The sequence below is a fragment of the Bos grunniens genome, chromosome 8 (genome assembly GCF_055505025.1).
Source record: "Bos grunniens cultivar Pamir isolate PY7600 chromosome 8, Bosgru_T2T1.0, whole genome shotgun sequence".
NCBI classification, from domain to species: Eukaryota; Metazoa; Chordata; class Mammalia; order Artiodactyla; family Bovidae; genus Bos; species Bos grunniens.
This window is the reverse complement of record NC_141172.1, coordinates 24,202,790-24,217,709: the sequence shown is the minus strand read 5'-3', so window position 1 is coordinate 24,217,709 and position 14,920 is coordinate 24,202,790. Positions and strand designations below refer to the sequence as shown.

At 39.7% G+C, this 14,920-nt stretch overlaps 1 protein-coding gene across 14 annotated transcripts in view; it reads left to right on the top strand.

Moving 5' to 3' along the window:
- Nucleotides 1-14,920, top strand: part of ADAMTSL1 (ADAMTS like 1) — a 1,112,438-nt gene that overhangs the window by 816,049 nt on the left and 281,469 nt on the right. For 13 of the 14 annotated variants that reach the window (XM_086414961.1, XM_086414960.1, XM_086414965.1 and 10 more), the window contains 2 exons: nt 7,700-7,774; nt 12,760-12,917. In XM_086414961.1, the coding sequence (XP_086271087.1) occupies nt 7,700-7,774; nt 12,760-12,917 (233 nt within the window). The remainder of the gene's footprint in view (nt 1-7,699; nt 7,775-12,759; nt 12,918-14,920) is intronic. The other variant, XM_086414970.1, reaches the window with a different exon arrangement.

Sequence of the window (14,920 nt, the reverse complement as noted above, 5' to 3'; positions counted from 1 at the left end):
TAGAGTTTTTGTTGTTGTTTTTACTTAAGCTTTTCAACATAAGGAATAGAGTTACAGTAACTGTTTTAATTGATTTATTTTTCTTTTCAAGTATGAGTGTATTTGAGGGAGTTTCTTTGCATGCTGGGTAATTTTTGACCTAATTTCAGACACTGCAAATTTTATCTTCTTGGATACTAGATATTTTTGTATTCCTATAAATATTCCTGACTTTTGCTCTAGAAGCGGTTACTTGGAATCAGTTTGATCCTTTTGGTTCTCAAAATTTGATAGATGGACCAAAGCCACATTTGGATTAGTGATAACTAATGTGCCCTGCTACTGAGACAAGACTCTTCTGAATACTCAATGTTCCATGAATTATTTAACTTTCCAGCCTGGCTGCTGGAATAACATATTCTCAGTCCTAGAATTGTGTTGGTTCTATTTTGTGTTTCCCTATTTATGTAGTTCTTTTCCTGGCCTCAGGGTGCTTTTTCACATGCATGTACTGAGGTTGCTTTTCACACACATGTACTGATTAGTATATGGATCACTGCTGAACACCTAAAGGAATGGTCTTAAATCTCGAGTCGTCCACGTATTCCTCTCTTCTCTCTGGACCCAGAGGGATAACCTGTCCTTCAAACTCTAGTCACCTTGATGTCTTTGGACCCTTATTAGCTTTGTCTCCTTAACTCAGGGAAGCCTCCAAGCTCTATCCAAGTTCCCACTTCCATGGATGGCCTGGAAAAGTCTTTCAAGGCAGAATTTGGGCTGGGCAATGTTAAGGTTCTTCTCTTGTTTTCCAGAATCCCAGAAATTGCTGTCCTTTTTTGCTTAATATTCAGGGTCTTGAAAGTCACTCTTTCATACAGTTTTTTCTGACTTCTTGATTGTTTCAGGCAGGAGGTTAAGCCTGGGCCCTGTTCCTTCATCTTGACAGGAAACAGAAGTTTTGACCCTGGGTTCTTGATTCAGTTTTGCAATTATGTAGAAGCAGCCTGCTTTCGGCTCCCACTTTGGAAATGTTAAGTGCTTTTGATTATTTATCTCCTTACAACTCCCACAACAATTTGGTTCCAAGAGGTTAAATACCATGTTCCACTATCGTCTTGTCATCTTCTTCCATGCTGCTGACATCCACTGTGCAAATTTGATGTATTGCCTGTGTTGACGTTGGTTGGTACCTATGTAGGCAAAAATAACTGTGACAGGGATACTACCTCTGTGAGAGAGAATATAAATGCTATCGACGGTGCAGTGCATTCTGACTTTATATATATACATATATCTATATTCTGATGTGAACAATTGTTCCTCTTCGAATCAATTATATATGATATTTTGACTCTAGTGACAGTAGGACTTTGTAACTGATTAGAGGTAAAGGATGTCTCCAAAGGTTTTGACCTAGGCATCTGTAGGGATGAAGTTCCTCAGCAGGAGAGAAGGCTACACTTGGTCTGGCCTATTCAGTATGCATCCTCCGTTGCTCAAGTGCCGATAAACAGTAGGGATGGGGACAGGTTCTGAAAGCCTCAAACCCTCAGTCTCACCTTAGTTTGTTGTATATATTTTAATACTAATAAAGTTGTCATGAAGAGAAAAAAAAAAAGCCATTCAAATCTCCTCAAGCTTGGCAGACTATTGGGAATTCCCTGGCAGTCCAGTGGTTAGGACTCCACACTACACTGCCAAGGGTGTGGGTTGGATCTCCCTGGTTGGGGAGCTAAGATCCTGCAGGCCATATGCTATGACTAAGTAAAAAAAAAAAAAAAAAACTATTGACAAACTAGTTTTTCACTTATAGTTAATTTACAATATTGTGTTAGTTTCTAGTATACAGCAAAGTGATTCAGTTACATATATATGTGTGTATGTGTGTGTTGTACTTAGTCGCTCAGTCACATCCAACTTTTTGCGACCCTATGGACTGTAGCCCGCCAGGCTCCTCTGTCCATGGGGATTCTCCTGGCAAGAATACTGGAGTGGATTGCCATGCTTTCCTCCAGGGGATCTTCCCAACCCAGGGATCAAATCCAGGTCTCGCGCATTGTGGGTGGACTCTTTACATCTGAGCCACCAGGGAAGCCTATGTATCTATGTGTATATATATATAATATACATATCATTTTATATATGTGTATATATATTCTTTTTCATATTCTCTTCTATTATGGTCTATTACTGTATTGAATGTAGTTCCCTGTGCTATACAGTAGGACCTTGCTATTTATCTATTTTGTTTGTAGTAGTTTGTATCTGCTAATCCCAAACTCCTAATTTGTCCCTCCCCCATCCCCTTTCTTCTCTGTTAACCATAAATTTGTTTTCTACATCTGTGAGTCTGTTTCTGTTTTGTAAATCAGTTCATTTGTCTCATATTTTAGATTCCACATATAAGTGATATCATATATTTGTCTTTCTCTGACTTACTTTGCTTAGTATGATTTCAGTATCCCTGCATGTTGCTAAAAAGGGAATTACTTCATTCCCTTTTATAGTGGTGAATTGTTTTCGTCTATATGTTATATATCTTATTTATCCATTCATCTGTCAATGGACATTTAGGTTGCTTCCATTAGCGCATTATTTTTATCTGTAGCCAACTATATTAATAGTGGCTCTTTCATTTAAAAAATAATAATAAGATTAACTATCAGCTTCATAAGCTTACAGAGAAGAATCTCTAAAAGCGTGAAACTTACCAACAGGTCTAAAAACAAGACAAGCTCAGATATCAGGATGGGAAATCCTGTCTTTTAAAAAAATTATTATTGTCAAGTTTTCTGATACAGCAATGAATCACATGAATAAATCCATATATGACAAAATTAAAAACAAATATAAAAGGTTTATTGAAAAATGTGAAATATATATACATTTGTAGATTTTTGAGGAAATATTTTAAGTAAAATTGTTGAGAACAGTTTTTTGGGGAAAGGGCTTTTACATCCTATAAATGTGAAATGACAGAATTTTTGATTCCCATGGAAAACTTGTCTCTTTAACTGAGAGAGAGTATCTAATTTCTGAAGGAAGTCGGAATTGCTTACTAATAACCTAGAAATATGTTCTGTTGATTGGCATCATGGTTCTGTCAACAAAGCCAGAACAGATTAGAGCAGATGCATTTGATCATAGGGCAGTGTGCCTTTGTGGGAAGGGCATCCAAGAAATGCACAGCCTGGTAAGAAAGAATGTAGCCACCTACCTTACTAGCCATGCTGCTGCTGCTAAGTCGCTTCAGTCGTGTCCGACTCTGTGCGACCCCAGAGACGGCAGCCCAGCAGGCTCCCCCGTCCCTGGGATTCTCCAGGCAAGAACACTGGAGTGGGTTGCCATTTCCTTCTCCAATGCATGAAAGTGAAAAGTGAAAGGGAAGTCGCTCAGTCGTGTCCGACTCTTCACGACCCTGTGGACTGCAGCCTACCAGGCTCCTCCGTCCATGGGATTTTCCAGGCAAGAGTACTGGAGTGGGGTGCCATCGCCTTCTCTGAGCCATACCAACCAAATTAATCATTCAGGAGGAAGGTGATAAAACCAGCCTTCTCACACATTCTCTAGTGTCTTTTTTTAACCATTTTTAATTGAAGTATAGTTAATTTGCAGTGTTGTGTTAGTTTTATGTATACAGCAAAGTGATTCAGTTATACAAACACACACACATATATATTCTTTTTCATATTATTTTGCATTATAGGTTATTGCAAGATATTGAATATAGCTCCCTATGCTATATAGTCCTTGTTGTTTATCTATTTTATATATAGTAGAAGGCGATGGCACCCCACTCCAGTACTCTTGCCTGGAAAATCCACGGACAGAGGAGTCTGGTAGGCTGCAATCCATGGGGTCACTAAGAGTCGGGCACGACTAAGCGACTTCCCTTTCACTTTCCATTTTCATGAATTGAAGAAGGAAATGTCAACCCACTCCAGTGTTCTTGCCTGGAGAATCCCAGGGTCGGGGAAGTCTGGTGGGCTGCCGTCTGTGGGGTCGCACAGAGTCGGACACGACTGAAGTGACTTAGCAGCAGCAGCAGCAGCAGTGTGTATATATATATATACAAATCCCAAATTCCTAGTTTATTTCTCTCCCCCACCTGCTATCCCCTTTGGTAATTATAAGTTTGTTTTCTGTAAGTCTGTTTCTATTTCATAAATAAGCTCATTTGTATATTTTTTAAGATTCCATATATAAGTGATATCACATGATGTTTGTCTGACTTATTTCACTTAGTATGATAATCTCTGGGTTCATCCATATTGCTGCAAATGGCATTACTTCATTATTTTTTGTGGCTAAGTAATAGTCCATTGTTAATTGGAACCTTCTTTATCAATTCCTATGTTGACAGGCATTTAGGTTGCTTCCATGTTTTGGCTGTTGTAAATAGTGCTGCAATGAACATTGAGTTGGTGGTGATTTGGACGCTAAGTAGTGTCTGACACTTGTGACTCCATGAACTGTAGTCTGCCAGGCTCCTCTGTGTGTGGGTTTCTCCAGGCAAGAATACTGGAGTGGGTTGCCATTTCCTTCTTCAAGAACACTGAGTTGCATGTATCTTTTTGAATTATGGTTTTCACTGGCTATATGCTCAGGAGTGGAATTGCTGGATCATATGGAAGCTCTATTTTTAGTTTTTTAAGAAACCTCCATGCTGTTCTCCAAAGTGGTTGCACCAGTTTCCTTTCCCACAGCAGTGTAGGAGGATTCCCTTTCCTCCACTCCCTCTTCTCCAGTCTCTTAAACACCCCTCTGTGCACCATACTGTATTCGACAGCAAGTAGAAGAATCTTCCAACCCATCCCTAATCACTGAGAATTTATCATCAAATGAGACAATTATTAATACATCTGTAACTCAAAGACTGGCTTTTTATCAATATGTGGCAAATAAAATTAATTTTTTTCCTATCTTGCTTTTTTGCCAAGTGAAGAGCACCATATCTCAAAGTATATTCTGAGATGTATCCGACAGTGTGAAAAGACAATACATAAAAAGTTTCCATGGGTAAACACATTGGGAACACACTAGTTAAATAGAGTGAAATGGAATTCTTTGGTTCAGGGATCTTAAGAAACTAATGTGCTTGGGAATTTCCATGATTGGAGTATGGTATGTGGTATTTCCCTGCATATTTTATCTTAGGTCCCTTTTGTAGGAACCATAATGTTGGACGAGTGGTTTGTCTTCTTTGTCACTGAAATGTACCTGATATGTGGGCTTCCCTGGTGACTCAGCAGCAAAGAGTTTGCCTGCAATGCAGGAGATGCAGCTTCGATCCCTGGGTTGGGAAGATCCCCTAGGGAAGGAAATGGCAACCTACTCCTGTATTTTAGCCTGGGAAATCCCATGAACAGAGGAGCCTAGCGTGCTTCAGTCCTTGGGGTCACAAAGATTCAGACACGGCTTAGCAACAACAACATGAAGCTTGATACTAGGAGACACTCAGATAGTATCTATAGAATAAAATAATCAATTTGGCAGTTGCCTGATGACCTACCAGTTGTCTGTTCACCCTTTATAGAACCATAGGAGGATAAGCAGGGACTCTTCCTACATCTGGTGCTGTGCATTGCTGACTGTTCAAGTTGGCACTAGCCCGAATTCTCCGTATTTCTCTTTGACATAGCAAGAGCAGAGGGCAATCTGGAGACATTCCATCTTGCCTGGTCTACTCTCTCCATCCTACCCTCTTCCCCCAACAACCTTCTAGGCTCTTCTCCATCTTCCTTGGGGAGTGTACAAAAGTGACTGTGCCAGCCAAAAGCTTGAGTTAATTGGGTTAATGCCCCCGCATGTGGAAAGTGAGTCACTTCTCAGCAGAACAAGAGGGAGGCTGCTGAGCCATGTGGGGGTCAGAAGCCCACTGCTGAGCACTGCAGGGCCAGAGAGCTTTCCTTTTACTTGCACTTTACTTGACCTGTGGATAAACAAAGACTTTCTATTTCTAGAAAGCCCATTGTTTTAACTGCTTTGAGTTTCTTTTATAAGCTTAAATACCCATGGCTTAATGCAAGATGTTTAAAGCTCTAAGGGCCCAGTCTCAACATTTGTTTTCCTTTTCTGTATTCCCCTTATATATTTTGTTCTTCTGTGCCACAAACTCTTAGCTATCCAAAATCCAGCCTTTTCTTTAACAGTGCCTGGCATTAAAATACAACTAAAAGGTTGTAATGTGTGTAGAATGTTCAATATTGTAGAAAACTTGATAAATGTAACCTTTTAGGGAAGAAATTGGGAGCATATGATTCTTCTTTCTCATTCAGCTGGCTATGAGCTCTGGGCCTTGGAGCATTTAAAAACATCATCAAAGTAAACAGCATTTCAATCTCCGTCCTTAAGGATACTTGGAATAGACAGATAAAATGATATTTACAAAATACCTACTGTGTTCCAGACTATATGTCTGCTTGGTATACATATCTATAGTCATACTTACATCTGCTAACAGTAGTATGTGAAGTAAGTGTTGGTTTCACTGTTTTACAGAGAAACTAAGAGTCAGAGAAGTTAGAGAATGTCTGAAATTCATTTATTGAAATTAAATTCTCCCAAAGACAGGATGATAATGTTAAGGTTCAGAGAAATTGGCTAGCTTTGGGGATTCTTTTACTCAAATGAAATTCTTCCAGTGATAGATAGGATGGTAATGTTTAATGCTGGAAAGATGGGAAACAAAGAATCCCACAGAGTTTCTGAATATGCTGATGAGTTTAAAAATGCCTGCCTTTCTGTTGTCTTCTGAAATGCCCTCCTGGTCTTTGACCTTCTGTTACTTATTATACTTCTCAGAGGCCTCATTTCTTCATCATCAAATAGGAATGATAGCATCCTCTTTGCCCATATTATAAGTTTGGGGTGACGGAATAAATAGTAAAGTTTAGGGGAAAGTGAAATTCTTCAGTGCTATGCAAATATAAAGGATTCATTTCACAAATAGAGTTCTAAATGAGCACACCTATGATGTGTTTGAGGTACATGTTATATTCCTCTAATTTTTTAGCAAATGTAGGTTTTAGGAGTGCTTCCACTGAATTGTGGCTCAGTTTTCAGATAGGATGAAAAGTGAATAATTTCTAAAATAATCTCTAATTCAGTCAATTTTTAAAAATTTTCAAAATCAAGAGGGAATGTTGGGGGAATGTTAGTAAACATTTATGGAACACTCACAAAATATAGTATTAGCTGTAGATAGTGTGAAGGATATTAAAGAATGGAAAGCATGATTTCTGACCTAGAAAGTTAAAAAAATACAAGATAGTGCCTTCTGATCTGTGGTACTCATCCAACATACTCACTTTGCTCAAGGGAAAGCCAGATTTTAATATAATCAAATCTTCTTTAGAGCATTAGAACTTATTTTCTTTTTGTAATTCTATACAACTGCTCCAGTTTAAAATATGAGGATACAGGATCAGGTTTTAACATTAGAAATGAACACTTGTAAATTCTTTTTTCAATATGTCACAATTCATATATTTTTTTCAAAGGCCAGATCCCTATGAATTAGCAAGTGACCAGCTTTTTCAGCATATTTTATTTTGTAGAAAGTGTAAATTTTGATTCCCACATATTGGTGTTCAGATTTTAAACACATTTTTAAAAGATTGTCATTTGGGGGTGTTTGTAAATCAGTGCCTTACATAGGACATAATCAGTAATTTTGTATCAAATTATGTGTTTTAAGATTCTGCTTTTTTCTCTCTAGTGGACAACACAGTGGTTGGTATTCCCTATGGAAGCAGACATATTCGTCTTGTCTTAAAAGGACCTGATCACCTGTGTAAGTAAACTCAGTTGTTGACTTTTGGATATTGAGAATTTTAGTCATTATTCTGTTTTTTTTCTCCCCCCCCCCCAGAAAAGATTACGATTTAGGAATACAAATCTTAATTCTCTATCATAATATGGTATTTTGAGTACTTTTATTTCTTTTTCAGTTGCCTAGGAGATAGCAGAAACCTCTCTGGTTATTACCTCTAACCACAGTCATCCTGAAAGATGCAAAATTGATGCTTCCAATAGATTGTTCCTGAGTTAAGCACATGTTTATGATTTTGTGCATGTTATTTCTCATTCTCTCTCTTCTTCCTCTTCAGTCAATCTCAGTCTTTTCCTTGCCTCACCTCTTGTTTTTCTTCTTCTTTCCAACCTTCCCTCCCTCTTCTTCATTCTTTTAAATTTCTACTTTCATGCTCCATTACTTCATCAATTTAGAGGAATATAGAAACTCCTCACAGTCTTAACCCAATGGCATTTAAAGAGAACTGTGGGGTCTAAATAAGCACACCAGGTAGAAAAGATAATGCAAGACCCTAACATCTTGAAGATAGCTTTTGGAATTCAGGATTGAAGGGTAATCATAACCCCAAAGATCAAATGGTAGCAGGGTCCAACCAGAGCCTGGGCAAGAATTGATCTTTAGTCATGCCAAGCCAGCAGTACATAGCCACATCTTTTTTTTTTTTTACCATGTAGTGTTGTTTAGATGGAAACTTGTAAATCACAAGGAGAAAATTATAGGCTATAAACCAGGAGAGAATAGGACAGGATATGCCAGCATTCTCTGCAAAATTCACTTTCACTGAAAGACTTCTCTTCAGTTGGTCCCTTGAGCATTTCTGATCTCCGCTGTGACTGTTCCTAGCTTCCTCCAGAACCATCTATCATCTGCTTTCTCTTCCCTCCCACACACTTGCCTAAGAAGCCAATTTAGGTAGCAAGCATTATCTTTTGGCAATTGGATTATAAATGAAATCATTCCAGAAAGACAAACAAGAGGGAGACAAATTGGAGCCTGTGAAAGTTCAGAGAGCCTACTGAAGTCTTTCTAAAAATAAAAATAATTGCATGTCATGGGAAAGGTGGGATTTAAGAGGTCATGTGACATAAAGGAATAAGTAAGGTACAGTCCAGGCAAAGTCAAAAGATTCTGGGAAACCACCTTATATGGACCCAAGTCCTTTTTTAACCCTGAACAACCCCCCAAAATATATTGTTCACATGTCCAAGGATGATATATGTTTGTACACTATTACCATTCAAATGATTTGTTTTTCCCCTTGAGAACTGGACAGAATTAACTGCTGGTGTAACAACCTCAGTCAAAAAAAGTATTTTTCTGTGCAATGAGAGGCTAAAAAAAAAGTCTAGACCAGTCCATCACCAAATGGCGGACTTACTCCTCATTGCAGAAGAAAGGACCCACCCAAAGGAATAGATGTAAGAGGAAAATTCATTTTTATAAATGTAGTGGCATCCCAGACTTCCTAATTGTATGATTCCTAAGAAGCTGAAGAATTGGCTTTGTTTGATTTAATTACTTTAGAGATTGGATAGGTGAAGCTTCAGATGATAATCATAAATGATGGAAAGCAAAACAGAATCTGCTTTTTCTGCCAATAGGCATACTATTGATAACATATGTATAACTAAGGCAGTTTTGATGTTTGGAATATAACTCAGTAAAATAAATGTGTGAATAAATATTGCCCTGTTTTTCTTGCAGCCCTTTTATCCTTGAGTCCCAGAAGCTGGCCCAATATGAGTCCAGCTGTAAATATTTAGGGAGCTTCTCTAGTGGCTCAGATGGTAAAGAATCTGCCTGCAATGCAGGAGACCCAGGTTCAATCCCTGAGTCAAAAAGATCCACTGGAGAAGGAAATGGCTACTCACTGCAGTATTCTTGCCTGGAGAATTCCACAGAAAGAGGAGCCTAATGGGCCACAGTCCATGGAGTCACAAAGAGCTGGACACAACTAAGTGACTAACACACGCTCCACATGAGTAGATAGTCTGTCCAGGCCCAGCCCATCGTTAGTCAGAAGTATTTTGGGAAAGATAGCTGGGAGGCCTGGTGATGAAACTGAATCAGATACTCAGGCTTAGATCTTCATGAGTTTTCCAAAACTAAATTAATTTATGTCCTGGAGATCCCTCCACAAATTAGCGGAGGCAGCTGGAGGAGGGAAGGCTAGGGAAAAGAGACACAGAGCTGCTTCCCTCTGATGATAACCACTATGCTTCTCCCACTCCATGTCGTCTGCATGTGCCTTATATTCTTCCATGAGGTCCTCCCTGCACTGGGGCCTGGGTGGAAGGCCAGACCTACTCCCAGAGAAGGGCTGCTCAACTTCATCTGGGACATGGGCATTAATTGGACACTGTTTTCTACCCATTGCTAGTCCTTCTAGTAGGAAACTTGAAGTAGACATCTAGAGTAATTTATTGTAACTAAATTGGGTATCTTAGTGCCTCCAGAGACCTGAAAACTGTCCTTAACTCCAAAACCTCAATCTACAGAATGTACAAGAGGGGAGTCATTCTGACTAAATGACTAGGAGACCCAGATCCCTACTGTACCAGGGATTGTTTCTGCTAAACAACCCTTGCCAAAACCAAGGGTCTTTGTGCAAGTTTTAAAACCATTGTTAGACTTAGTCTATCCATGTTTCTAGTGGAGGTGATGGAATTCCAGTTGAGCTATTTCAAATCCTGAAAGATGATGCTGTGAAAGTGCTGCACTCAATAGGCCAGCAAATTTGGAAAACTCAGCAGTGGCCACAGGACTGGAAAAGGTCAGTTTTCATTCCAATCCCATAGAAAGGCAATGCCAAAGAATGCTCAAACTACGTCACAATTGCACTCATCTCACACACTAGCAAAGTAATGCTCAAATTTCTCCAAGCCAGGCTTCAACAATACGTGAACCGTGCACTTCCACATGTTCAAGGTAGATTTAGAAAAGGCAGAGGAACCAGAGATCAAATTGCCAACATCCATTGGATTATCTAAAAAGCAAGAGAGTTCCAGAAAAACATCTATTTCTGCTTTATTGACTATTCCAAAGCCTTTGACTGTGTGGATCACAGCAAACTGAGGAAGATTCTTAAAGAGATGGGAATACCAGACCACCTGACCTGACTCTTGAGAAATCTGTATGCAGGTCAGGAAGCAACGGTTAGAACTGGACATGGAACAACAGACTGGTTCCAAATCGGGAATGGAGTACATCAAGGCTGTATACTGTCACCCTGCTTATTTAACTTATATGCAGAGTACATCATGAGAAACGCTGGACTAGATGAAGCACAAGCTGGAATCAAGATTGCTGAGAGAAATATCAATAACCTCAGGTATGCAGATGACACCACCCTTGTGGCAGAAAGTGAAGAAGAACTAAATAGCCTCTTGATGAAAGTGAAGGAGAGTGAAAAAGTTGGCTTCAAGCTCAACATTCAGAAAACTAAGATCATGGCATCTGGTCCCACCACTTCATGGCAAATAGATGGGGAAACAGTGGAAATAGTGATAGACTTTACTTTTCTGGGCTCCAAACTCACCGCAGATGGTGACTGCAGCCATGAAATGAAAGATGCATACTCCTTGGAAGAAAAGTTATAACCAACCTAGACAGCATATTAAAAGCAGAGACATTACTTTGCCAACAAAGGTCCGTCTAGCCAAAGCTATGATTTTTCCAGTAGTTATGTATGGATGTGAGAGTTGGACTATAAGGAAAGCTGAGCACTGAAGAATTTGATGCTTTTGAACTGTGGTGTTGGAGAAGACTCTTGAGAGTCCCTTGGACTGCAAGGAGATCCAACCAGTCCATCCTAAAGGAAATCAGTCCTGAATATTCATTGGAAGGATTGATGCTGAAGCTGAAACTCCAATACTTTGGCCACCTGATGTGAAGAACTGACTCATTGGAAAAGATTCTAATGCTGGGAAAGATTGAAGGCGGGAGAAGGGCACAACAGAGGATGAGATGGTTGGATGGCATCACCGACTCAATGGACATGAGTTTGAGTCAACTCTGGGAGTTGGTGATGGACAGCGAGGCCTGGTGTGCTGCAGTCCATGGGGTCACAAAGAGTCGGACACGACTGAGTGACTGAACTGACTGAACTGAACCACGTTTCTTCATGTACCAGGCAATTATTCTAAAGTACTCAATCACATGAGAATTTAACCTGCTTTGAAATATATATCAAAATTACCCTCCTCCCCAGCATGCTCTGATTTCCTAAAACAAAAGATGCTGCCTAGGCTTTGTCACTGGGCAAATTCAGATTGGAATGCTCCAGGGATCCAGACGTTCTTCTCTCCATCCTAAGTTCTTATGAGCTGCCATATAAGTACACAGGACTGAATTTAAAAAGGATTTTAAAAAGAAAGAGAAGTAAAGAGGATAGTTAGTTCTCTGTCTTTAAGCCACTGTAGTTTTGTTTTGTTTTTTTTTTCATTTTGAACAATAGCCCATGTGCAATAAGTAACCACAAAGTATCAATAACTGCAAGGTAACACATGAATATCAAATTACCCAATGAGTGCTTAAGGAACTCAGAGAGGTACCCTGGGTCTCATAGACAAAAAGGAAAACTACTGGGTAAATTTGAGACTGAGGGCTGTAAAGACTGAAATCAATAAGATGTATGGGGGATGAGATGGTTTAGTCCAAAGAATATGGTTGTGGTAAATTAGGGTACCCAAATGAAGTCATCCAGGGAATTGAAGATTTTTTGACAGGGAGCCCTGAATTCTTGATTAATAACTTTTAAAATAATTTCATTTGCTGCATCAATTCCTATGTGATCCAGCAGTGCCTATCTATTTTGTTTCTATCACATTTCAAATATGTCAGCCCTATAAAGAATGATACTTCTCCCTCTTGTAGCTCTAGATTTTGTATGGGATGTGCTTGCGTGTGGTCTGTGGTAGCCCTGGGAACATCTTTCTTTCCTCTTCCTGTGTTTGATTATGTAGATCTGGAAACCAAAACCCTCCAGGGGGCTAAAGGTGAAAACAATCTCAGCTCTACAGGCATCTTTCTTGTGGACAATTCTAGTGTGGACTTCCAGAAATTTCCAGACAAAGAGATACTGAGAATGGCTGGACCACTTACAGCAGATTTCATTGTCAAGGTGAGCCCGTTTTCAAGCCACATCTGAACTAGTATTACTTATAATCCCCTGAAGAAAGAGAGACTTTAGGCTTTGACATAGATTGGAAAGCTTGTTATCCAGGAAATGTTTAATTCAAGGGTGTTGAGCTACAGGTGGCACAGCGGTAAAGAATCTGCCTGCCAGTGCAAGAGACTCGGGAGACGTGGGTACGATCCCTGGGTCAGGAATATCCCCTGGAGTAGGAAATGGCATCCCACTACAGTATTCTTGCTTGGAAGATCACATGGACAGAGAATCCTGGTGGGCTACAGTCCTTGGGGTTGCAAAGACTCAGATGCAACTGAGCAAGCGTGAGCTACTTTATAAGAACATGCAATAAGAACATGGATAATTTTAAGGTTCTAGGAAGAAAATACATACATACATACATTTATATATATTTGTGTGTGTATAAGCTAGTAAAAAGACCTCCCCTCAAAAAGCCAGCATATGATGAGTTAGGGATACGTACCATTTTTAAAACAAACTAGGGTACAGTCATTGACTCATATAAGGTATCCTCAGTCAAAGAGAAAGGCAAATTAATGATCCATAGACTTTATCATGCTTCCAATTGCAAGTTGTTTTTTTCCTCTTGTACTGGCAACAAGACCAAGCTGTTTCCTTCTATCAGAGCGTCCCTACTCTTCAACGTAATATGAAACACATTGCTGGAAGCAACATACACATTCTGTAGGGAAAATGTATATACTCAAAGAAATGTTTGGGAATCCCAATAAAATAAAACATATTTTCTTTCCTTCAGTAGGTCAGAAGGACTAGAAGGATTTCAGCTGTAAAGCTGTAAAACTTGTAATGTGTCCAAGACTCCATAAATTTTTCATCATGGGACCTGAAGCCAGAGGACATGTGATTTAAGCCAAGGCTTGATGACCCCATGGCAGCTGGAAGTAGGGATGCATTTAGGAAAATGTGATGGGCAATGAGGTTGCATGAAAGAAGGGTTCCAGAGTTCTGTCCTCTGTCTCCATCTGCGTGGTAACCCTTTTTAATTCAGTCCAGATGCCAGCTACATGCCCATGAACAAGTACCCACAAACCATCAGAGATAGCTCACAATAGAAATGACATTGCAGGTAGTTAAATAATTTCAGTTTAACAAACAAATACAGTAAAAAATGAGAGCTATCTTAGTTTTTGAAGCCCTTAGAATAAACCACTTACACTAATTTACCTAGTGGCCTTAAAAGAGTTAATACACACACTGAAAATACAGAATTGAATTCAAGTAACATTATCCACACTGGAACAGTTCGCAGAATTGTCAAATGCATTTCATATGGCCAGCTGCCTTCTGCACATCACCCATGGGGACAATGCGCTCAATGTGTCCAAAATTGGACTTGTCTAGCCCCAGAAACCTACTTTATCTTCTTTATTTCTTGTGGAATACCACACTGTTTACCCAGCCAAGTCAGAAACCTGTGATTCACACCATTTCCCTTCTCCTGTATACCCCTAGTTAGACGTTAAACTCTGTCAGCTCTACCTCCACGCCATCTCTCAAGACCGTTCTTTCTTCTCTGTTCTTGCCACCGTCTCTTAATTTAGGTCTATGTGTTTCTCACCTGAATTAATGTGATGGGCTCTGAATGAGTTTCCCAGCTGCTGAGCCATTGTCTATACCGCCTTCAGAGTGAGTTTTCTAAAAACTGGAGTGTTTTCCCTGTTCACGATCCTGCATTGCCCCTCACTTCCACTCCTTGCTTTGGGACTAAAATGCAAAGCCATAGCCCAGCACGTGTAACTCTCAATAATCTGGATTCTGTCTACGTTTCCCACCTCAGCTTTGAGTTTTCCTCTCCTGTTTCAGTCAACTGTATGACTGACAAGTCCTCCAACATCTTGCACTCTTTACCTTCACGCAATGCTGTGTCCTCTAGCTGCAATGTTCTTTTCTTCTTGCATTCTCTTCCCTAACTCATATTTGTACCTCAGGACTTTCCCCTTCCAGAAGCATTC